This window comes from Ctenopharyngodon idella, chromosome 16, assembly GCF_019924925.1.
Source record: "Ctenopharyngodon idella isolate HZGC_01 chromosome 16, HZGC01, whole genome shotgun sequence".
Lineage (NCBI taxonomy): Eukaryota > Metazoa > Chordata > Actinopteri > Cypriniformes > Xenocyprididae > Ctenopharyngodon > Ctenopharyngodon idella.
Genome location: NC_067235.1, coordinates 28370084 through 28396556, shown reverse-complemented (window position 1 = coordinate 28396556; position 26473 = coordinate 28370084). Strand labels below are relative to the sequence as shown.

At 36.4% G+C, this 26473-nt stretch overlaps 2 protein-coding genes across 4 annotated transcripts in view; one reads left to right on the top strand and one right to left on the bottom strand.

Moving 5' to 3' along the window:
• adam22 (ADAM metallopeptidase domain 22) overlaps window positions 1-26473 on the bottom strand; it is a 69753-nt gene that overhangs the window by 11688 nt on the left and 31592 nt on the right. For 2 of the 3 annotated variants that reach the window (XM_051864660.1, XM_051864659.1), the window contains exons 7-27: window positions 18550-18619; window positions 18316-18386; window positions 17453-17527; window positions 17255-17326; window positions 15864-16030; window positions 15683-15767; window positions 15509-15593; window positions 15329-15380; window positions 9650-9749; window positions 8390-8461; window positions 8214-8306; window positions 8049-8129; window positions 7425-7475; window positions 7267-7330; window positions 6746-6851; window positions 5567-5686; window positions 5325-5493; window positions 4787-4898; window positions 2733-2823; window positions 2341-2394; window positions 1468-1575 (exon numbers count right to left, since the gene is read on the bottom strand). In XM_051864660.1, coding sequence (XP_051720620.1) covers window positions 1468-1575; window positions 2341-2394; window positions 2733-2823; window positions 4787-4898; window positions 5325-5493; window positions 5567-5686; window positions 6746-6851; window positions 7267-7330; window positions 7425-7475; window positions 8049-8129; window positions 8214-8306; window positions 8390-8461; window positions 9650-9749; window positions 15329-15380; window positions 15509-15593; window positions 15683-15767; window positions 15864-16030; window positions 17255-17326; window positions 17453-17527; window positions 18316-18386; window positions 18550-18619 — 1898 coding nt within the window. Of the gene's footprint in view, window positions 1-1374; window positions 1576-2340; window positions 2395-2732; window positions 2824-4786; window positions 4899-5324; window positions 5494-5566; window positions 5687-6745; window positions 6852-7266; window positions 7331-7424; window positions 7476-8048; window positions 8130-8213; window positions 8307-8389; window positions 8462-9649; window positions 9750-15328; window positions 15381-15508; window positions 15594-15682; window positions 15768-15863; window positions 16031-17254; window positions 17327-17452; window positions 17528-18315; window positions 18387-18549; window positions 18620-26473 lie in introns of all 3 variants that reach the window. The other variant, XM_051864662.1, reaches the window with a different exon arrangement.
• Window positions 19205-22780, top strand: cldn12 (claudin 12). Its single transcript, XM_051864743.1, has 3 exons — window positions 19205-19373; window positions 20044-20346; window positions 20643-22780. The coding sequence occupies exons 2-3, from the start codon at window positions 20070-20072 to the stop codon at window positions 21407-21409; spliced, it is 1044 nt and encodes a 347-aa protein (XP_051720703.1). The 5' UTR covers window positions 19205-19373; window positions 20044-20069; the 3' UTR covers window positions 21410-22780.

Here is a 26473-nt window from a genome sequence, read left to right as displayed (position 1 = left end):
TTAAAGGATTAGTTCACTTCAGAATCAAAATTTCCTGATAATTTACTCACCCTCATGTCATCCAAGATGTTTATGTCTTTCTTTCTTCAGAAAGAAATTTTTGAGGGTTTTTGAGGAAAACACTCCAGGATTTTTCTCCATATAGTGGACTTCACTGGGTGAAGGTCCAAATTGCAGCTTCAAAGGGCTCTACATGATCCCAGCCGAGGAATAAGGGTCTTGTCTAGCGAAACTATCTGTCTTTTTTTTTTTTTAAATTAAAACTTATATACTTTTTAACCACAAATGCTCGTCTTGCACTAGCTCTGCAATGTGCCACACATTACGTAATCACATTGGAAAGGTCATGTGTGACGTAGGTGAAAGTACCAATCCAGTGTCTATAAAGCGAACGTGCAAAGACTAAGTCAAACGCCCTTTACAAAAAAAAGTTAAAACAATGATGTTGGACGATTTTGAAATTGGAGGAGAAAATGAGATTTTAGTTTTTCACCCTACCTTTTCCAACGTGATTACGTAATGCGTGGCGCATCGCAGAGCAGTGCAAGATGAGCATTTATGGTTAAAAAGTATATACATTTTTATTTTATTTTTTAGAAAATGACTGAATGTTTCGCTAGATAAGACCCTTATTCCTCGTCTGGGATCGTGTAGAGCCCTTTAAAAACTGCAGTTTGGACCTTCAACACATTGTACCCCACTGAAGTCCACTATATGGAGAAAAATCCTGGAATGTTTTCCTCAAAAACCTTAATTTCTTTTTGACTGAAGAAAGAAAGACATAAACATCTTAGATGACATGGGGGTGAGTACATTATTATGAAATTTTAATTCTGAAGTGAACTAAACCTTTAAAAAGAAAAACAATCTTTCTTTATGAGATCTCTTTAATATCTCAGTTGTATTTCCTAGACAGTAATGAGTCTAAATCCAGAGTAAATGGTGACTTTGGCTCTGAGACGTTTCTCCTAAGGAAAATGCCCCAGTAATCTCACATGTGTCTCCTCTAGAGTTTCAGAAGAGATCACAATGTCTCAGACTGTGTTCAGATTTACACAGATACCTAAAGACTGCAATCGAAAGTCAGAGATTTCAGTATGTACTCAGACATTACTCGTCAATTTTTTAAGACTATCTGAGCTACATTAAGTTCATAGCTCTAGACTCTATGTCACCAATTGTCTCATTTATGTCATATGTCTCAAAAGTATTTTCACAGAAGCATCTAAGACAAAGTTGATCCTTAAATTAAACAATTGAAATCTCCAAGTCTTTTGAGCTCTCAAAGTAAACTTTCCTACTTGTTTTTAAAGTAAACTTTCCACTATTTGTTAGCAGAGCAGGCAAAGCGATGAAGATGGAGATGAAGCACACCTGAAGCCGAACAGAGAGATGTTTTGGCTGATGGAGGGGATAGAGGGGGTGAAAGAGCAGGTGTTGATCTGGAGGTGAGACAGGTAAGCAGACCTCTTCTTGGAGCTGCTTCCAGAGTTCGAGCTTACGCCCTGCGGCATGTCACTGTAGAGAGAATCCGCATCTCCAGGCTTCTTCACGTAATCACCCGGAGGCATTTGACTGACAAACAGAAAAAGGTTTGATCTAAAAACTGGGCTGGGAATATCATCAACCAGCAAAAATCTGATCACTTAGAAAAATATATACATTACCGTTCAAAAGTTTGGTGTCAGTAAGGTTTTTGTTTAAAGAAATGAATACTTTTATTCAGCAAGGATGCATTAAATTAATCAAAAGAGATAGTAAAAACATTTATAATCTTACAAAAGTTTCTAATGTTTATATTTCAAATAAATCCTGTTTTTTAAACTTTATATTCAACAAAGAATCCTGAAAAAACAATGCATCAGTTTCCACAAAAATATTAAGCAGCACAACTGTTTTCAAAATTGATAATATTAAAGACTGTTTCTTGAGCAGCAAATCAGCATATTAGAATTATTTCTGAAGGATCATGTGACACTGAAGACTAGTAATGATGCTGAAAATTCAGCTTTGATCACAGGAATAAATTACATTTTAAAATATATTTAAATAGAAAACAGTTAATTCAAAAAAATTAATAATATTTCACAATATTACTGCTTTTACTGTATTTGTGATCAAATAAATACAGCCTTGGTGAGCATAAGAGACTTCTTTCAAAAACATTAAAAAATCGTACCTACCCAAACTTTTGAACGGTAGTCTGCATGCCAAAATGTAATACATAGGGTAAGGTGCTTATTCAAATCCTTAATCCAAATATATGAGCATTAATAATAGCCTTAAAAATAATTCAAAACGTTCCACACATAAAAGCGCAATCATAAAATGAAGACAAACCGACAAAATCTTCTGTGTACTTCTGATTCAACATATTGACGCTGTCTGTAGCTCCTTCACGGGGAGAAAAAACAAAACAATTAGCAAAATAAACATCAAGATAAAATCATAATAAAAGAACAAATCTATATATAAAATGGCAGTTTAAAGGGACAGTTCACTCAAAAATGTCATATCATTCCAAAACTGTATGTATGACTTTTTCTCTTCCGTGGAGCACAAAAGGAAAAGTTTTGAATATCTCAGAGATGCTCTTCAGAGAAAGAAAGCCAAGTTTGGAACAACATGAGGGTAAGTACATGATGATAGAATTGTCATTATTGGATGGACTGTCCCTTTAGGCGAAGATTAATCATTTTTTCAGCTGAGACGTCTGTAGTCATGTGACTCACTTGTATCCCCATGCAGAAATGCCTAGAATCAGTGCAAGGACCAGGATAGAGCCAGCGATGGCCCCGATTATGATGTTAGTAGTTACGATGCCTGTCAGAGGAACAGAATGCTTAATCTTTAACCATGGCAACTAGCAGACAACACTGAGCTGCAATCATCTGGACAAAGCAAAACTAATCTGGATGTAAACATGATTCATATTCATGTTTGATTTACAATTGTGTTTGTTTTGTCCGGTTGACCACATGACAAAATCAATCTGGAATAAAGACAAATAGAGACAGGAACTAGAAAAAAGATTTAGATAAAAATGTATGACTCTTTCTCTCCACGGAGGCTGTATGTTAAAGGCATTCAAACAAATCAAATCCATAAAACAGGGTATATGACGAGGTTTATAACAACACAGCACAGCAGATAAACACTGTTAGCTTTCATTCAGACAGAAACACGGAGGAATAATGGGGTGAGTGAACGACAAAACGACAGAGAAGAAACAACAACAAACAACAACTCAAATCTAAACTCACTGTCACTCCAGCAAAAGACATGAGCCTGTCCACAAAGAACGAGTGCGTATAAACAAAAGTCATGAAACAGAAAAATCAAAAGAGAAATTAAAAGCGTGTGAAATGTGTGAGTGGTGAATGAACTGTTGAACAGGAATATGATAACAGAACAGAAGAATAACAGACTAATGAAAAATGAAATTATTATATCTTGATATTTTTTGACTTTTTTTAAACATATTTGTTAAATCCTAATATTTAGGTATTTAATGTATTTTTTCAATAACAGGAACCATCAAATTTAGCCTAACTATGGAAGTTTGTTTCCATAAATAAAAAAGGTAAATGCGACATTTTTTTTCCTTACAATTCTGCCTATTTTTCTCACAATTGCGAGTTTATATCTCACAATTCTGAGAAAAAAAGTCAGAATTGTGAGATATAAACTCACAACTGCAAGTTATAAAGTCAGAATTGTGAGATATAAACAATTCTGTGAAAAAACGTCTGTCTTTTTTCCCTCGCTAATGGACATTATAACACGCAACTGCGAGTTTATATCTCACAAGTCTGACTTTATAACTCGCAATTCTGACTTTATAACTCGCTATTCTGACTTTATATCACACATTTTGGACTTTATATCACGCAATTCTGACTTTATAACTTGCAATTGTGAGTTTATATCTCACAAGTCTGACTTTATAACTCGCAATTCTGACTTTATAACTCGCTATTCTGACTTTATATCACACATTTCAGACTTTATATCACACATTTCGGACTTTAGATCACGCAATTCTGACTTTATAACTTGCAATTGTGAGTTTATATCTCACAAGTCTGACTTTATAACTCGCAATTCTGACTTTATGTTATATCATGCAATTCAGAATTGTCTTTATAAAGTCAGAATAGCGAGTTATAAAGTCAGAATTGCGAGTTATAAAGTCAGACTTGTGAGATATAAACTCGCAGTTGCGTGATATAATGTCCATTAGCGAGGGAAAAAAGACAGACGTTTTTTCTCAGAATTGTTTATATCTCACAATTCTGACTTTATAACTCTATTTAGATTTAAAATGTTTAACGTAAGAACTAATTGTATGTAAAATGTCTAGTAAACAATCAATAAATTCGATTCTGTTCACTAAATAAATTTAAATGATTAAAAACCCTTCAGTGCGTTAATATCGCTGGTGCCACTGTTTCATGTTGTACTTAAGAAAACATCTTGCTATAGTGGTAAAATTGCTGTAATGCACTGCATCACATGGCTTATTACATTCATTTTGACATATGTTATTTGTTTTATAGAAATGAACTATGAAATATGATCAGAAATGGCACCTCTTCTGATTCTTGCAACTTTGGTAATGAAGAGTTCACACTGGCTGGAGGCCTTTACACATAACCACCATGTCTTCTGTCATCAGCTTTTTTTGCAATGCGTGCTGGTAAAGGATCTCTGTGTAATGGAACTGTGACTGGTTCTGTGCATCATTCTTTTGTGAAGTCTAAGGGAAAGTGGAAGTTTGGCCTACCTGATGGTCTGGGTGTAGGACGCACCAGCAGGTAACTCAAAGGAGAGGTGGAGTTACAGTCCTCACCTGCCCAGCCCAGGTCACACACACACCTGAGCTCGTTACTGCACACCTACAACACACACACAAAGATACCACATTAATGAGCAGCAGCAACACCTGAATCAGTGAATTGTTTATTTATATTTACATATTAGGGGTATTAAACACATATTTGGTATTAAACCAAAAATGGCCCTTAGAGGAGTTCAATCCGACCCACAGCATGATTTGAGAAAAAATACATTTTGAATTATGCTATTTAAAAGTTATTTAACTGTTTCTTTATAATAAAAAATTATACTAATTATTGTTTTTTTTATTTATATATTCATAATAAAATATATTTAAATATACTCATTTTATGTATTTCGTTAACCAAAATGTATTTTTAGCTTTAATTTGTAATTGCATGTTACAGTAAATATCATCATTTCAGCTGAAACTGGATCAGTGGATAACACAACTGTCCCAGTTCAAACCACACACAATCTCTCACCCCATGTCCGGAGCAGATCACCCTTTCATTGGTGCCGGGGCACGTGCTGAAGTTGAATTCTTGCACTGGGAGGCATTTGTGGTTAAAGCAGATGCGATCCGTCCCACATGCCGTTCCGTCCTCTACGTATCCAAGATCAGTGTCGCCGTCAATCAGCACATGCCCTCCACTGAAACATTCACACTTACTTTAGGAAAATCAATCAACACATAGAAACCTGAAGTGAGTGTCTCTGACTGTACCTGCAGTCCAGTGAGGCGCTGTGCTGGGCCACCGAGAAAGAAGTCAAACCTCCCTGTAACTCTCCTAGTCTGGGTGCTGGAGAAATGTTGGAGCAGAGCAGGTATCCACAGTGTACATCCCTGAAAACACACACGTGCACACTTTTTAATATCTTGTTTTTTTAAGTTAACTGATCTTAAACATCCTTGACATGCTTTAAATGGGTAGTTTAACCAAAATTGAAAATTCTGTCATTAATTACTCACCTTCATGTCGTACCAAACCCGTAAGACCTTCATTCATCTTTAAAACACAAATTAGGATATTGTTGATGAAATCCGAGAGCTTTCTGATCCCTCATAGAAAGCAATGCGATTACCACTTTCAAGGCCCAGAAAGGTAGTAAAGACAGTAAAATAGTCCATGTGACTACAGTGGTTCAACCTTAATTTTATGAAGCGACGAGAATACTTTTTGAGCGCCAAAAAAATGAATAATAACGACTTTATTCAACAATTTCTTCTCTTCTGTGTCAGTCTCTGACGCTTTTTACATTGTAAACACAGTGCAGCACTTCCGGGTTCTATGCCAGAACGGCGGCTCAGTATTGACCGGCTCCTGCGTCAGCATCACACACACGCGTCATGGTGCTTACGTGAAAAGCGTCAGAGACTGACATGGAAGAGAAGAAATTGTTGAATAAAATTGTTATTTTTGTTTTATTTTGTTTTTTTTGCGCACAAAAAGTATTCTCGTCACTTTATAACATTAAGGTTGAACGGCTGTAGTCACATGGACTATTTTAATGATGTCTTTACTACCTTTCTGAACCTTGAATGTGGTAATTGCGTTGCTGTCTATGGGGGATCAGAAACCTCTCGGATTTCATCAAAAATATCTTCATTTGTGTTCCGAAGACGCACGAAGGTCTTACGGGTTTGGAACGACATGAGGGTGAGTAATTAATGACAGAATTTTCATTTTTGGGTGAACTAACCCTTTAATGACTTAAATCAAATGTGATCACTACTAATAATTAAAATGAAAATAATCCCATAATAATCATGAAAAAAGTAATTGCATCTGAAGTCTTCATATACACATATATATATATATATATATATATATATGTGAACATGTCATGGAAATTCATTACCCATTACTTTCATTTAGTAACCTCTTATGACGGTTAAACTCACTGTTTTTTGCACTGAATCCAGGTGTCTTTGTCACGGCCACAGTTGCCCTTCTCTGTGCCCTCAATGTTGAGTTTCTCATAGCAAAACTTATCAGCCGATGTTGCTTCTTTAGAAACAAAAACATCACACTAATCAAGATCCTACCAGAACCACCCACCAACAAAAAAACATATTTCAAACAGCAGGAAGTGATTTTATTATCGTTAACTAAAACTATTAAAAATTGTTTTTGGTAATTAAAATATAAATATTAGATGAAAGATTTAAAAATTTAAAATGTTGCATTGGCAGCTAACTTAAATATGTTTACGTTGAAGTTACGTGGAAAATTACGACAACAAAAACTGAAAAAAAAAAAAAAAAACTATATTAAAGCTAAATTTAAAAAAAAATAAAATAAAAAAGCACATGAAATTACTAAAACTAAAATGGAAACTGAAAATATAAAAATAAAAGCAAATTCAAAATATAAATAAATATTGTAATAGTATATAAATAATACTAAAATAACTGGCACTCACTCTCTCCCCAGAGGTACTTGCACTGCCTGTCCTTGGTTTTGCACCTGCCATTGAAACATCTTCCCTGAAATTAGATCAAATGAAGAAAAATAGGTCACACTGACATATCACATATTATAAAATAATAAATTGCCACAATATATCATATATAAACTCACTTGGTCTTTCTCACATGTGTACCCATCCATCTTGTGCAGGTTTGGAGGACACTGTGAAAAATATATTGAGTTTTACACTTTAAATATAACATATACCATTCAAAATTCTTCACTCCAACAAAGTGAAAGAGCATGTTTATATTGGCATACTATTTACTGTTTTTAAACATATGCAGTGCAGTCCATATACCAGTAGGATATGTGAATTTTATGTATGCATGGAATGACCTACTAGATTTGCAGAAATGTACAATACACAGCAGAGCACACTGTATGGAATTTTCTATCCCACAATTCAATGTGTTTGACATGAACCAGAAGTAATATCTTGACTGCCAAGTGACTGCCATACCATTAAATTAAAATATTAATATGCAAAAAAAAAAAGAAAAAAACATCCTTTCTAGATGATAACTGGACACCACTCACTAAACTAGGCATGCAACATGTGGCCTAATTGTTCAAAATGTGTAGTCACATAAAAAATGCAGTTTTTTTCTTTTTAAATTATATACAGTATCCAGTACATACTGTGCAGTATGCTAGTATTTCATTTCAAACACAGGTAAACTCTGTTGTATTGGTCCATTAATTCTACTACTGTAGGATGTGTTGTGCCCTCACCTGGCTGGAGTTCCCAGTGCACATTTCCGGTATGTCACAATCATTGACCGCCTCACGACAAATTTCACCCATAAACTCCAGCTACAGACACAGCACAAGGATCATTAAAAACAAAATCACACAAACAGAAGGCTGCAGATTTTTCTTGTATGACTCAGCGCATACCTGGCAGTTTTTACAACAGAGACCATCGCTGCATTTGGCTCCCTGAGCCAACATACATTTCTTGCAGCAGTTCTCCCCTTCTTTAGCACACTCCTACATAAAGACGGGGAAAAAATACAGATTACATAAGCAGTATCAGATTATTGTGATCATGACGTTGATGTAAGATCACTCACGGCTGGGCTTCCACAGTCACACTCCTCTCCTGCCTCCACAAAACCATTTCCACACTCTGGAGGATCCAAGAGCTAAAGAGAGAGAGAGAGAGGAAAAAAACAGAACTCTGTTAATTTGCATCATTTATTTGTTAATTTATTGCACTAATGTTATTTCACATATATTACTTATTCATATACATATATCGTAACATATAAAAGAACTGTTTTCTATTTTAATATATTTTAAAATGTAATTTATTGCCGTGATGACACAGCTTAATTACTCCAGTCTTCACTGTCGCATGATCTTTCAGAAATCACTCTAATATGCTGATTTGGTGCTCAAGAAATATTTCTTATTATTAAATCAATGTTGAAAACAGTTGTTCTGTTTAATATTTTTGTGGAAACCATGACACATTTCCCTCCATATTCTTTGAATATAAAGTTCAGCACATAATGAATATAAAGAACAACATTTATTTGTAATATATTTTTTGGAATAAAAGTCTTTACTATGGAAGCTTGTTTCCACCACTAAATAAAAAAATAAAAAAAAGGTAAGTGCAACTTTTTTTTCTCACAATCCTGACTTTTTTCTCGCAATTGCGAGTTTACATCTCACAATCCTGACTTTTTTTCCTCAGAATTGCGAGTTTTAAACTCACAATTGTGAGTTACAAAGTCAGAATTGCGAGATAAAAAGTTGCAATTCTGACTTTTTTTCGTGGCAATTGCGAGTTTTTATCACGCAATTCTGACTTTATAACTCACAATTCTGACTTTTTTTCTCTCAGAATTACGAGATATAGTCACAATTGCAAGTTTTTCAAGAATTGCATGATATAAACTCACAATTGCGTCTTATAAAGTCAGAATTGTGAGATATAAATTCTGAGAAAAACAAGTCTTTTTTCCTCACAATCGGACATTATAACACGAAATTGCAAGTTTGTTTGTCACAATTCTGACTTTATCACGCAATTCTGACTTTATAACTCGCAATTCTGACTTTGTATCACAGAACTGTGAGATAAAAAAGTTGCTTTTTTATTTTTTTCTCATGGTGGAAACAAGCTTCAATACTTTACTGTCACTTTTGATCAATATAATGCAAATTTCTTTAAAAAAAAACTTTTGAATGTAAGTGTACGTATAAAACTTTGTGAAAGAGAGAAAACTGTAGCACTTTGTTTGAAGTTCTGTGGGTGCAGATTCTGTGTGGGATAGTGACGTGCTAAGGAAAGTAAAACACAGACAGAACTGAAGTGGGTTTACCTTTGAAGGTTTATTGAAGAGACACGCACCACCTCCACTGTTCAGGAATTCATGAAACTCTTCCACGTTACAGTCAGAAAATCTCTCAGGTAAGTAGAAGCTGTTACAGAAAACCACAAAGCAGTAGAGTCATAATGCCCAATTTTTCTTTGATTCACACAACAAATGAAACAGGCCATAAAAATTAGTGTTTGTAACACTATCAAATTCACATTGAGCTTATACTGAAAAGCAACTATTCTTACCTCAGTAACCACATTTACATGTACACTGTTTTCCGATTAAAGTATTCTAACCCTTATTTAGAAAATAATTCCCATATACTGCACATGTAATCATCATAATCCAAACAAACTGACAAGCAGATTCTTTTCCCACTACTCCCTTATGGAAATACTGGAAGTGCTTACCAGTAGAGGATGTGTAGATGTAAATGAACAAGTGGATAATCCAAATAAAAAGTACAGCATTTCTGGATATTACAGGGAAATGCCAGCTGCCTTATTCAGATTGGTTTATGGCAAACAAGTTAAATCACGTTTACATGACACATAAATAATCAGAATACAACCATTCCAAAATCAAAATGTTCATGTAAACATGGTCACTGTTGTGGAAAAGTTCTAATGGGGCAAATTACTGTTAAAAATTATGGTCTTGGGATAGAAAATAGGTTTAAAGTGAACTGGTCACGCTGAATGTACACATCAGTCTGGTTAGTGGCTATTGAGTCGATTTCATTCAGACCAGCAGAGGGCAGGACTCAGACACAAATAACAACAAAACACACCATACATACACAAGGACCACAGCAACCACATTGGGTGAAAATGGAAGAATCTGTCAACTTCCTGTCATGTGTTTACAGGCAGATCTGGACCTTTTCAATACGACGGATGTGTTGTGTATTCCATTATATAAATAACAGTTGCTAATTGTAGAATCTATGTATTTATATCTATTCTCTAAAACCAGGATTCCCAACATTTTTTGTCAGCCAAACCACTTTGAATTAAATATTTACTTGAAGTCCCCCTGAGATTTTAAGTCAATATTCAATAATTTAACACATTTGCATGTTTATGGTTCTCTGATGTCAGTTAATGGTCACATTACAAATTTGTAAGGCTGCCCTTGACTAAAGATTTTTCTGGTCGACTAGTAGTCATTCATTTTAAGCGATTAGTTGACTAATCACATGTTTATTAATAAACAATATAAATCATAATAAAGAGCTTTTAATGCCTACATAGCTTAATCAGCGCACGCATAACGTTTGCCACAGTGCACCGGCAGAAGTAATGATTATGAGTGCGTCGGGGAGAAACAGCAAGGAGATTGGCAAATTAATTGATAAACTATGTTTTCTGTATTTTCGGCTGCAGATGAAGCTGACTCGTCATCTCCGTGGATGCGCCTATATGCAGGTTTCATACAGATTACATAACCTGAGAATATTTGTTTTCCATTTGAATTGGTTCATTTAAAAGTAAACATTTCAATTTCTATAGATATATTCTTCATGTATGTAAGTTTACATGGAATTTTGCTTCTTTTTCTTTTTCTGGTGCGCTCAAGTTCACAGAGAGAGACGGCAGCAAGCGCACGGTTTGCTTTCATTATTTTACAAAAGCACAACGTTTTGTTGTTATTGTGAGTGCACACAGATAAAAGTATACTCTTCACAGATTCAAAAGATGTATTACTCTTATCTGTATGACCAAAAATGACAGTATTTTAAGTGCAAGTGATTGCGCAGGTGCCTCCATGTTAGCTGTCATGCAATAAGTGTGCTACTATTCAACTTTCACACTCCACACAAACACTTGAATAGCCTGCATTTTTCTAGGTTAACATTAAAGCGAGCGGCCGTGTAAAGCTGCTACTACTTACATGTTTCAGGTGATAAGCTATATTTGAGGTCGATGAATGATAGGCGAGCGTTTGGATGTACTGTAATTATCACAGAGCTGTTAAAGATCTGTCCGTCACAGACTGTGTGACTTTGCCACTTCCTGTGGATTTTTTTCCTTGACTAAGCGACTGATAAAATTTTGGTCAACTAAGCATCTTCTCATCGACTAACAGTTAGTCGATTATTAGGGGGCAGCCCTACAAATTTGCGAACCCTAGTTTTGGAAACCCTGGTCCAAATTACCCAAATCACTCTCTCTTTTTAGGCGAATTCTCTGATTCTGATGACACTTTCATAGCTTTTGCTTCCTCATTCTATCCATTCACTACACCCTCCCTTTGATGTAAATCACAATTTTTCCTCTTGTAAACACAGAGGTGTGGCAGTACAGTATCAGGAGAAAGCTGAACGCTGCTCAGCCTGTATCAGCCGGGTTGCTGCCCTCAATATCCTGCAGAGATCATTCCGAAGCAGTAAGCACTATTCCAATCTGTAACAATCTGCAACAATGCAGTTTCAGGAAGCCTTAACCGCAGGCTGCGAATCAATGAGTGCATATCTCACATTATGCCTTGTACAAGTGGTTACTCTTCGTTTACCAGATGCTGAGTGTGTTCCTGGAATAACAGGGCACCTTGTCTTACCTGCTCAAGCATTGGTAATTAATTTTAAAGTGTTGCAGACATTTTCACAGGATTGTTAACAGCAGGAAGACAAACTTAAAGGGGGAAAACAGAGAACACAAAACATCCTGCCACATTAACACAGGAGTTAGTGGATCAGATCGGACATGCAGGCTGCACGGAAAATAAAACTCCTCAAAACATCTATCAATGGAGAGACAGATCAACATGAGCGTGTCTGTCTGAAAGGCCATTGATACTGGTGTAAATAACATGAGCCGTGAGAGTGTGCTGTAGCTTTCAGGAAATGATGGATATATATATCAAAAACAACCCAAATACAACGTATGTATGTGCATGTTGGAACCAGAGGACTTTCTCATACTCAGAAGTTTGGACTTTTTGTCCCAATAGTCCCATATTCTCCTGATAGTGAGAAAGAGCTTAGCTTGGTGTGGTGATTACAACACTTTTTCTCTCAGATTATGAACTTCTACAAATGATATTTAAGTTTTGAAGGTCCAAAGGAGTTGTGGAAATGTATGCATTGATAAAAAATGGTTAATGACTACTAAATGTGTTCAGAAACATGACTTGCGAAGAGAAGAAGTCTTATTTGAGAAGCTAAGCACACAGCAAGACGGAGGGTGAACACACACTGAGAGTGCTGGTGTGAATTTCAGCTAACGTCCTGTCAGTAAGCCATATATCAGGTGACAGATGTCCGTCACTTTTGTCACCATAATTCTGATTATCTGATTGTACTATAAAAGAGTTTTGTGTTTGGAGGTAGACTGTGTGTGTATCACGCAGGCTTTATGACATTTGGCATTAGCGTGAAATCATGATCGTTCTGTTCTGAGTGTGAATGACTGCAGACAGTTTTAAACTGTTTAAAGGGGTCGTATCTCGGAAAATTAGTTACATACTATATGTTTCGGAACTCAACACAAAAGAACATTTTTTTAAACTATCAAGCAATAAAAAACTTTAAACTAGCAAGCAAGAACATTTTTTAAACTAGCAAAAACAGCTAGTTCTGAAATCTTCATGGTTGTAACCACACAAGGATGCCAACTGGGTGTTCAGCTACTTGATTTTGGCATGGACTGTTTTTTTTTGCAAAATAGTTCACCCAAAAATGGATATTTGCTGTTAATTTACCCAACCTTAGGCAATCCAAGATGTAGGTGAATTTTTTACTTCAGCAGAACAGTAAAAAAGGCTTTTAGCTGATTCATATAATGGAAGTCAATGGGTGCCGTCACTTTGAGCTTCAAAAAAACATATGTAGTCAAAACAAAATTAATACCTGTGGCTCCTGAATAAACCGCAGTTTCTTGCATAGACTGATCTTTTCGCTTCTTAAGACCTCAATGTATCATCAGAAGCCACGGGTATTAATTTTGTTTTGACTACATATGTTTTTTTGAAGCTCAAAGTGACGGCACCCATTGACTTCCATTATATGAATCACCGAGGACCACGGTTTCAGCTAAAAATCTTCTTTACTGTTCTACTGAAGAAAACAAGTCACCTACATCTTGGATAGCCTGAGGGTGAGTAAATTAACAGCAAATTTTCATTTTTGGGTGAACTGCCACTTTAATTATGGGCTAGTTCAAACTTGGACCTGACAGCAAATCCCAAAAAATGTTTAGGGCGCAGAGAGAGGGAGGAAAATACTGAAAGACCTTTGCTAATATTCTCAGAAGCAAAATACAAGATTAAAAATGCATGATATGACCCCTTTAAAATGAGAGGAGACCAAAAATCCCCTCTTAACGAAAAATGTCCCACTATGAGCTGTCGGACGAATTAATAAACAGTGAAAAAATTTAAGAGAGCACACAGGAAACTGCAGAATGTTCCAACATAATGCACTTCCGCCATATTGCACTCTTGACTGAATAAAATTAAGGCCATAATGCTATTAGATGGAGTGAGGGGCGAGGCTGATGTGACTCAGCAGCTGACTGTTCGACAGGACACGAGCGAGTAGCATGACACAGCCAAGCATCTGCTCACCTGCTGTCCCATTCGGGAACAAGGGGAAACGCAAAAGGTATTAAAACACACAGATAAAGACAAACCAACACACACAGACGCACACTATGACATGAACAAACACCTATCACATCACACGTATCTGATCACTTCACATCACAGCATTTCTTGCACGACCACTGTGAACATTTCTGACTGTTTTAGGCGTAAATACTAATAATCAGTTGTGCTTTGCTACTTTTCACTTTGACACTGACAAACACTGTTTGTGAATATTAAGATTACTTAAGGATGAATTTGAATCATGAACAGTGAAATGTCAATGTCCACACGTGAAATGTCAACAGTGGAGAGCCAAAAATATAAAATTGGATTAAAATGATCAATAACACTTTCTCATGACATTTTGAGGATATTGTGTTCTAATTCTACACAGGAGTTCATAGGTCAGTCTCACAAAAACATCTTATTTCACCCCAATATCAACAGAAAAAAATAACAACAGCTTGTATTTGGCATAAAGTAAACTGTATTTTCAGAACCATAAAGTTATCTATATATATATATATATATATATATATATATATAAACAGGAATAAGAATTATGTTATTTTTGCCATTCCAGTAATAAGATTTGATTATAGGGTGAAATATGAATCTGAGATGTGCATATTTTGTGGAAAGTTTTGTGAGATTCACCCTCACAGATTGTAATGCCAATCTGCCCACCCATCAACAGTCTGGAGGTTCCCATGAAAATGAAAACAGGACACAGATATGAGTAAGCACAGAGACAGATGAATTAAGATGCCAAATTATTTACTGCCACCTAGTGGACTTTCATGAGAAATAGTGTTTAAATCTGTCTCAGTTTCTCACTAGCTGCCAGTTAACAACATCTGATGTGACAGAAAGCGTTATGGATCAGTGAGTGGCACAAATTTCAAACACTGTTACCGAGTACATTTAATGTAACATTATTAAAGCAACAAAACACAGGAACACAGACTCAGCACAAAGCATGACAGGCTGTTTTAGTAAGACTAATATGCATTTCCAACAGGGTCTCAAAATTTAAGTGAGTTATGTGTGTGTGTTAGGAGATCTAGGAAATCTGCTTTATTAGAAACTTACCCAACATCATCCATTATGCAGCCAGACCATTTATCTTCACACTTGCACTCCCCTGTGTGGGAAAGACGGATTACAGTGACAAACTATGAGAGACTGCATGTGCGAGTACTCTTGTGTTTACTGCCAAAGTACATACGTAAAAAAAATATAAAGGTTAGAATAGGAAATGAGAACACTCACCGTTTAAAATTCGTTTCTTATCAGAAAAGATGCCGATATTTTGTCCCAGTGACTGAGCGAGAGTTATGGCCATTTCCTTTCCATACTAACAAATCAGAAAAAAACACCCAAATAAAAGCCTTTGACACTGACAAACATTACTTAAAATCGTCTTCTATAACCACAACCACTAACCTCATTGACTCCGCCTCCCTTAGTGTGTGAGCAGACTCCGCCCATGTATGAAGCTCCTCCCCAGTTGCTATGGAAACGGTTGCCTCTGGAGGCAGACAGAAAACTCATTAGAAATGCCCTTTCATTTGATCATAAAACTAATGTCCGCTGTGTGTATGTGTGTGTTGTCTTTATAACTCACGAGAAAAGGTGAACGGAGTCACACTTTTCTTTAATAAAGTCTCTTCGGTACTTCATAAACTCTCGTAATGTCACCATGGGGTCATCGTTAATGTTAAACCTGTTGTCTGCCGCCCACGTTTCCATTGCAACCAAGACAATTCTAGTGTTGAGCTGCTCTTTGAAGTACTGCAGATACAAAAAAAGTATGTGTTTATTAACAACAGGTGAATAAGAATTGAATTTATTCTATGCAATTCTGAATCCAAAGGACACACATGATGACTGCAGAATGATGGATCTTTTTTGTTGTTCATTCTAAAGCTCATTTTGACATACTGAACAACAGGCTGAAGCAGCCAAATGCCAACTGTCTCTCACAGAGAGAGAGAGAAATGGAGGAATGTTTATGGGACTGTCAAGGGCAGGCAGACTGACAAACAAGCAGATAAAGCAGCTCATGACGTGAGTGTCAGCCTGCTCTATTTGTCTTGAGAAACTGATGAGTATCAGCCTTCTGCAGTTATAATATTATCTGTTTAATAGATTTACAATGCAAGTTATGTCGGGTTCAAACTACACAATATCAGCCCGATTTTGGCACGATATGTTTGACGTAGGCCATCAGGATGCAAAAATCATTCGTTTTATTCCATATACCCCTGGTTTCACAGACAAAGCTGACAGAATTTTCATTTTTGGGTGAACCCTTTAAAATATGTCAGTGCCATTCTTTTCTCTCAAGATGCACACCAGTAATGTTTTTTTTTTTTCTAAGGCACATATATATAAAAGATCCTTAAATGCCCTAATTGAATTAAGACTTAATCTTGGCTTAATCTAAGCCCTGTCTGTGAAACCGGGCCATAGTGTATCATAGTGGACGACAACCAATGCTGCATCTGTGGTGCTTCACAACATCCCGGCAGAAGCATGTTTAATATTTTTTCGTCCTAAACAACGGGTTCCGTCACAACTGTGATAGGAGCACAGAAGCTCTTCATACATAGCTTTCAAACATAGTGAAACAAAAGTGAGACAATGATATTGGTGCTGCTAGGTGGAATTATTCAATGGAGAAAAGCTATGGCAACAATACTCTTGCCTTTATGATGTTTCCTCAAGGGACTATAATGACAGAGAGAAAAAAGATAAATACTGGCGAACAATAGTGGAGGTGCTTCAGCAACTCTTTGGTAGTCATTGCTTGTTTGCGCTCTTGTATCCGGAAGTCAGTCGCTAGTTCCCCCTTCTCAATGACATCACGCAACTTGTTAAAGAATCACATAATCTAATACAGTGACTGTAGTAACAGACAAAAATATTGTGTAGTCTGAACCCAGTATAAAACAACACATAATTAAAATTAATAAAAAAAAAGACTGTTAAATGTATATAATGTGAGCAACTTACCAGATCAGCCATATTTACAACAGACTTGGCATAGTTGTTTGTTTGTCCAACGGAAAGGCGATGTTTCTTGTACTGGGGAAATTGAACGTGAATGCATTATAAAATGAATACATTACAGCCATAAGAAAAAAACAAAGATAAATTGCATAAAACACTGATTATCTAGGTTGATTAACAATAGACTGTCACTCATCTTACCATCAAATGATCATTTATGACCATCAGCTCTATATACTTGGTCTCATCGGCAACACTCCGTGGACTTCGCGATATCTGTGTGAGAAATTTTACATTGTGCATTATTTTCCTCTAGTTTAATAAGTTCTGATATAGTGACAACAAGGGATGGGATTATAAAGAATTTAAAGATTCTGGATCCAATTCCAATTCAGGAAACTGGTTCACTTACGATTCCATGAATGATTCTTTAAGTAGTTTTGAAGAAGAAATTAACAATAAAAAAGAGTGGAAAGTAATTCTTAATGCATTCAATACTATCAGTAGCCTATTATGAAATTTAACAGAACATAATAATTCAAAAATAACTTTTAATCCCAAAAAACAATCTATCAAACACTCAATCTGACATGCACAAAAACATTGTAATAACAACAGCAAAGTTTAAAGTGCCACTGATGCGCATACTGCATATTTTATTCATATTTTGTTATAGCCTTCCATCAACATCATTAGAAGAATGCAGAATAAACATCAAGTCCTTCTATTCGAATATTATTTAAAAAAGGAAGCTGTTCTGAATTAGAACCGTTCTCGACTCCCAAACCTAGTGACAAACATGTTTCATATCATCACCCTGCAGCACACAAAACATGCTTACTGCAGAGAAACAGCTGATCTATACATTAGTGCCATAAAGAGTCCACAGCCCTGCTCTAAATATTTCATGAGAGGAGGAGAGATGGTGAGGAAAAGATAGACACAGAAGAAACAGAGAGAGAGAGAGCAGAACTTACAACAGCACTGAAATCACATCAGATAGTCAAACCTTAATGGATACTAAGACATACACAATGTAGCACAACTGAACACAGTATACACACCTGTCTCTTTTTCCTCCTGTGGGCGGCACTGAACTGTGGAGGGTTCTGGAATGGTGACTCTGCCAGATGAACTTACACAAACATTAACTTTCAGTATGGACAGTTGAACATAGAGTGTGTGCAAACAAAACTAACTCATTCAGCTTTATTAATTATCCCCCATGGGCCCTGATTTATAGTGTATACATGCTATATATATAATGGTTTAAACCTGAACAGGAGATTGGTCCATACCTGCAGAAATGAAGTCCTCTGGGGCGTCCAAACCATGAGACTGATAAATCATGTGCACATGAACCTCCTCCTACAGAAAAGAAATATGATTATGTGTCAAATACTCCCACATAACACTTAGTGAGTCTGATGAGACACAGTGCTCAATCTGTATAAAAAAGAGATAGACAGCACATTTAATAAGGTAACAGTCAATTTTTCATTGGGGCAAGTTGTCACATGTGTTTTGTAAATGTATTAATGACAATGTTTGTTGGCCTAAACAAATGTTTAATATTTATAATATTACATTTTTGCTGTTTAATGAATTATTTTACCCAAAAGATCTCTTATAGCCAAGAGTTTGTTTATACAGAAATTTATATAAAAATCTAACCACCCTGAGAAGCATTGACAGCTAGTTTATTGTATAGAAGTAGGTAAGCTCATTTAAAATAAGGTACAGTAAATAAAAATGAAGTGGAAGATAAACATTTTGACTACCGTTTTTTTGTAGGCGCCAAAATACAATACGTGAGAAGAAACTCCAGACTGCGTCGCTGAAAATACCAACAAAATGGTCTTTTTTAAAAGCCACTGTGTGATTCGCACACAATTAATTGGCAATGTGGTTTATGTTATGTACGTTACACTATAGTTTGCGAACGATATACGCATGTGAGCGCGCGCATGACGTCATGCCGCACCCGCACAGTGAGTTCTGCGCGCTCCTGGAGAGTCCTCCTTAAACACAACACGACGATACAAGGCAGAGGATCACCGATTGTGTGAGAAAATGACCGTTATATCACCAAAAGAGTCATTTAAAATTCACTGTTAATCAGGTATGTGTGTGATATATTGGTCTTGACAGTGTCGCTCTTATGAAATTAAAGTGCAACAGGTTGTATCGTAAAGTTAGCAGTTAGCTGAAATTAGCTTGTTAGCGCTCGAATGAACTCATACTCTTGAATAAATCATAACCAAACCAGATCTCTAATCAAAACAAACCGTAAACTAAAACGCAAATGCTGAGCCTGTGAAATAGACAGTTAAGAAACTTGTGCTTGTGATAAAGACAGTTAAGAAACTCCTGACAGAGATGCGATTGTCTGACATCTATTGTTGTAATGACAGTGCGCGCACACACGCGACGCAGAGACATACATTTACTCTATATACGCACTACACGTCTATTGTATATAAACACAGAGACATTTATTGTAGTCTACATACACTCTACACTCAGATACATACATTATCATTGATATACACACTCATACTTAACACGACATATGCAAGCAATGCACTCAACCCTTTTAAGCTCATCTTTTACTGTATGTCTGTGAGGGAGGAGACATTACTGTAAGATTTACAGTAAACCTTTCATATTTCCATGCACTGGTATACAAACTTTCAATTTGTAAGTAAACTTTTGCAAATGACTCAAAACATGTAACTTTTTCTTTCATCATTATTCTTGATTTCCTTTCTTATCTCTTTTCCCTTCACAAGGATTCCAGTTTTTCCTGACTCCAGCCATGTCTTGTCGTGACATTCACGCCACCAATGCCTTCGCCTTCATCGTCGCGATGCTGTCGGTGGGCGGGTTGACCGTCGCTACGCTCATTCCTCAGTGGAGAACCACACGCCTGCTTACCTTCAACCGCAATGCCAAAAACGTGACCGTGTACGACGGCCTGTGGACCAAGTGTGTACAAAGAGATGGTTCTTCGGGTTGCTATTACTTTGATGCGGACTGGTACTCGAAAGTAGACCAGTTGGACCTCAGACTGCTACAGTTCTGTTTACCTGCTGGTAGGTGCTCATGATGTGTTCAGTTACCTTGCTTGTCAGTTTAAAGGGCCATATGTGTGTTATCCATTTTAATTTTTAAATAGCAGTCTTTTTGGGGTTTAATATTCAGACACACGTCCATATCATATAATTTGATTAAGTGTACAGCCCGACAAATTTCGCCAAATTCAGTGTTATACAGTAAATTTCATTTTTATGACTGGATTCCACAATTCCTTCCACATTTTCTGTATCGTGGAAATCATAGGGCCCTAAGTTTATTCTTAAATGTTGACGTCAACCTCTTCTCTGCACAGGTCTGCTGTTTTCCAGCTTGGCTCTTCTGCTCTGTCTCACTGGCATGTGTAAAACCGCTTGCTGCTCCAAAACTCCTGATGACATCAAGAACTCGCGCTGCTTGGTCAACAGCTCAGGCTGCCATCTCGTGGCTGGGATGCTTCTGTTTCTAGGTGGGGCCATCGCCTTGCCACCCTCCGTCTGGTTCCTGTTTCACACGCGTGATCTTAATGAGCGCTACGATAACCTGTTTGCCGTTGAGTTTGGGGTGTATGTGGCCATCGGCAGTGCAGGTGGTCTGATCTTAGCTGCTCTGCTGATGTTCATGTGGTACTGCATGTGTAAAAAACTGCCTTCACCCTTCTGGCTACCTCTCCCTGAAGTGCCCACAATGGCCAACAGCCTCTCCGCGCAGCCCCTCATGACCAACGGCTTGCCTTCTCCCGTGACATACGCCCCACAGAGCTTCCCTCCGGCTGTTCTGGATGCCCCCACTTTTGTCCCAGCACAGGGGTATCCTCAACCTGTACCCACGCAGCCTATGCCGCCCCACGTCTACATGCCACAGATGTCTGTGCCTGACGGTTATGGCTCAGAAGTTGGGGCCTCACAAGTATATAGTTATGCCCCCTCTCAAAGCTACGGGCCTTCTCAGGGATACGCCCCCTCACAAAGTTACGCCCCCTCACAGAGCTACGCCCCCTCACAGAGGTATGCTGGGCACCGCTATTCCACACGCTCCCGTATGTCAGGCATTGAGATTGACATTCCTGTCCTTACAGACTGACACTGAGTTGGGGTGTTCACAGTTGTTTTAAATCAAAAAGGTCAATCTGTTATTATATTTTTAGGAATTAGAAAACAGCTGTGACATGGTCAGTATGAAGTGAACAAAATGGTAAATTGAAAGAAACACCTTTATTCAGTTGATGTAGCAGGTGCCCCTTAGTTAAAGCACTAAAAATGGCCAAAAAGTGAAAAATGGTCATGAAAGCAATAACACAAGTGGAATTAGGAAGTCATGCCTTGCTCTCTTAATGTGCTTTATTCATAAAACAAGCAAAACAAATGTATGTGTAAACTGTTTGTAATTTCACTGAGTATGTTGCATTAAATTTAATGAAAGGTTTACATATGATTTACACAGAAATGAATTTTGCTCATGTTTCATAACCCTAATGTTTTTATTAATCTCAATAGTAACTGAACTTATTGTTGATGTTAAGCACTGTATTAACCTGTTAGTGAATGTCTACTAATATCTAAATGTGATTATTAATTATTAGAAAGCGATGCAACTGCTTGCACTCCTCTCTGTGTCTTGTATTACTGTCAGTGCCATGAAGTTCCACATTTGCTGTTTAGAAAATGCATTGCTTTATTGTTCTAAATTCTAATATCTGAACATTGTTTTTTTGTTTGTTTGTTACATAATGATGTAATATGTGAAGGATAAAACATTTTTACCTGCTGTGTTTATTATAATTATCTTTGAAATTGATAGAAATTTGTCTTAATTTCTGTCCTGTTTTTAGTTTCGGTCAAAATGCTAAATGAACACTAACATTATAGGATCTCTGTTTTTGTGTCTTTTTATACATTGAAGAAAAGTATGCAGGTTTTAGAAAATGACCTTGTAGTTTTACTCATGTTACTCGTCTCTGCCTGATGCCTTTGAAAAGTTCAGCTACTCTTATCAAGACTGTACTTCCACTTTTTGATTTATGCATAATAATGAGCCTTGCATGAGTAACAAACCTTTAATGAAACACTGCATTACATTCCAGTCTCTTCTTTTTAGTGCAAAATCTGCAAATGTTTTTGTTGTTGCTTTTTAAAGGTGCCACACCAGAGATGTCATCATAATGTAACTCAGCAGATTTGAATAATGAATGCTCTAGTAATGTTTGTTTACTGTTACATAGTCACTTGATCCATTGCTGAAACGAGAGAAAAACACTAATGTCTTAAAACAAATAGTTTGTCTTACATTGCCTATGGAATATTGCACAGATCTATTTCATTTTGCCTTTTTCTGCAAAGCTCTGTTGCAAAATGTTAATTTTAATTCATGTTTATTTTATTTTTATTTACATAGTGTATGGACTACTAGTGTCTTGAATGCTCTTTTTATTAAAATGAAGTTTATTGAATTAAATGTTCTGCTGCGATTTGCTGAGATGCATGACACAGTTGCTTTGCTCGGGGTAAACATACTTGATAGTGCTGGGCAGGTTACTTGCAAATTGTAGTCCATTACTGATTACTGAATTGCATGACAAAAATTGTAGTTAGTGACAATCTAGAGGACTAATTTTAGGTAATGTATTCGGACTACTTTTTGATTACTTTTAGATTGTTACTAACTACAATTTTTGTCATGTAATCTAAAAGTAATCAAAAAGTAGTCCGAATACATTACCTAAAATTAGTAATCTAGATTACATCACTAACTACAATTTTTGTCATGTAATCTACATTACTAATTTTAGGTAATGTATTCTGATTACTTTTTGTTTACTTTTACTTTTGACCTTACTTGTTTATCACTTAGGTTTGAATAGGATTGTGTGCCATATTGATTTAAAAAAAAACCCAATTCATTCTTTGTTGTCAACAACATGATTGGATTTTTTAAAAAAGAATCAAAAGAAGAATTAGGGATAATAAATTATGAATAATTTACTGCCATTGTGTGAGTAATATGTAATCATGTAATCCATAAAAATGCTATAATCTGATTATGAGAATTTTAAAATGTAATATAATCTAATTACAAGTACAACATTTTTGGAATCTTACTACCCAGCAAAGAATTATTTTTTTTTAATGACTATTCATGATGTGAGCTTAAATGTTATATTTCTATTAGACCTCAAAAGGCTGAAGTTGGAATATATTTATGTGTCAAAATAAAATGAAAAACATTTAACTAATGATTAAATCGCAAGCAAAGCAAGATAAAGATTGATTATAATTCAATCAAATTTTTATTAATAAATATTGGGTAAACCAATAGGGTAACCAATATTTTATTAATATTTTATGCATGGTAGAGTACAAGGGGCGCGCTAAATTCACGCAAGTTCTACTGAAATCAAATGAAAGTTGCTTCTACTGAGCACTATTCCTATATGATATACAGAGTTGCTGCCTATGTAGAGTATTCTATAGTTGCAGTCACATTTACCTTTGTTTGGCAAATTTTTGTGCCAAAGTTGTGAGTTGTACATTGCTAAACTTTTGATAAAAGACAATGGACATTTTTTCACACCATAAATCAGTCACTTATGAGGATCCATTTCATTCAGAATGCTGCCTTGGAAAGTTAGCAAGGCTCAGTAGGTTTTGGAACAGAGCCAGTCAGTCTCAAGACATTAAACAAAAGCTGACGTGAAATATCCAACAACGCCAATATTTAACAAATATATCACTGCATTTGGCAGACACTTGACTTCTATCCATAGTGACTTGCAGTGCATACGAGGCACGTATTATCAGACGTGCGTTCCTTGGGAAATAAACCCCTGACCTTGTCGTTGCTAGTGCCATGCTCTACCAGCTGAGCTTACGGGAACATTACACATCCTGCCACTACACTCCTGCACGCTTCCACATGCTGCCAGTGGGGAATATCAGTGCGCTAGATAAGAAAGACGAGGGAGACACAGACCTCGTTTCTATGGAGGCTATTCCACTCCACCCCCCATATACTCACGTATGAGAGGCGGCACTTTGTGAGGGATTAGCCGTATAACGCAGATGGCCTATCAGATGTATTGGCTTAAAATAAGATGGGGTTTTCTGTATTGGAGCAGAGGAGGGGGTGTGTGTGTTCTCCTGGGGACTAGATCATGAATAGAAAGCAGGTTGGGGGATGGCACACTTTCTTTCTTTTTTTTTGGGAAAGTGTGTTAAGGTTGTTGAGGGGGTGGGGTGCCTGCCGCCCCGTTCCAGAGACGATCTCCCACCCCCAACACTATCAGCCTGACTGTCCGGCAAGCATAAGATAGAGAAAATCAGAGACATGGAGAGAGAAATAAGAGATGTCTCTCCAAATACACACAAACCCAGTGACACATAAGCAGATGTGAACCTTCCCTCCAAAAACAAACTCATTTTGCTTACAGAAAATGTTTGTTTCCTTTTTAAACTAGGACTAGCAATCGATTTTTTACCAAACTAATTACATTATATGCATCATTGAATTAACTGTATTATTATTTGATATTTATTTTATAATTACAAATTAAAATTGTATATCCAAAGAACAAGTTGGCATCACAAACAAGTACAATAAATTTGGGATATGGAGGCTTGAGTTCAAGTTCACCTTCAAGATCACCTCAATGTACCCCAAAAGTGCTTCTTTATATATATATATATATATATATATATATATATATATATCTGTATATGCTATTACTGCGTAACGTTTGTTAGGTTTTACTACTTAACATTAACCAGCATTACATTACTGTTAAGTTTTTTATTATTATTAATAAATATAAATATAATAATATATATACTGTTCAAAAATTTGGGGTCAGTTAGATTTTTTTTTTAAAATATTTTTGAAAAAACTCAACAATTTCTTAAAAAAAAAAAAAAAAAAAAAAAAAACTTGCTGACCCAAAACTTTTGAACAGTAGTGTAAAAAATATCATTATTAATAAAACATACATTTGGCTTGGCTTATTAATAAAAATAGCTATTTGGCTTAGGGTTAAAATTATTTGGCTGACATCAATCAAAAAGTATAGTTATTACATTTTGATGAATGATTGCAAGGGTTAACATTTTTTCTTTGAAAACTTATGAATTGTGCATAAAATCATAAACATGAATTAAGAAAGCAAACAGTGTCCACTTTTTTATTTCATGTTGACTCTAGGTGGGCTGAGAGGCAAAGGCCCTGGATGTACTGTGAGTTTTGTGCAGCATCCAGCAGTGAGAGACGCTACAGAGGCCAAAGAGGGACACGTTTTCATGTCCCCTGCTGCAGTGTGAGGCGGATGACAGATGCATGTGCCATATGGTGAACAGGACGATACTGTCCCTCTGGTTTGTGACTGTGTCTGAATGAATCAGATCAGAGGACTGCCCTGTTGCTGAGGTCACCAACACGCAAGGTCACGGGGTTGATATGAAACATGACAAAACCATCAGCATAAAGAAACGGAGTCATTTCTCAGAATGAGATGCTCATGAGACAAGATGACGAAGCATTACACAACAACAGGGAGAAGACAACCTCAACCTTCCACACATTACCACAGAAACTACGAGGTTAACTAGGAATCAGTAGCATCAGATACAAAGGTCTTGAGATTCATATACAAAAAAACTATGAAGAACTTTTGCGCCCATTATAATCAACTAAACTGTTTACACTTCAAGGGCTGATTTGACGTTGCACGTTGCACAGATATCTGTCAGAAATTATATATACAGTATATATATTTGTGTGAATTAGGCTAAATTGAATGTATTATATATTTAAATAACTTAGTACATTAAAGCCATTTCTGATGGCATAAAAAGATTTATAATACTTCTGTGACAGATAAAAGCAAACTGTGGATGGATCATAAACTCCCTTCCGTGTCCTTTAACAGGTTTCATTCTCCTATAATAAGAGAGCTTTAACATTTCAGCCTTTCACCACTTCTCTAAATGACACAAATCACTTCATTACCATGTTCCTCTGTGAATCACATAATGAATCAGATCACCATTCTGAGGTTAAGAAATGACATTTTCTCTCTAAAACCTTAGTGTCTCAGTGACACAGCTAAGTCTTTCATAGATATGCCCTCCTCATTCTCTGGGAGTGTTCACGTGGGATTCT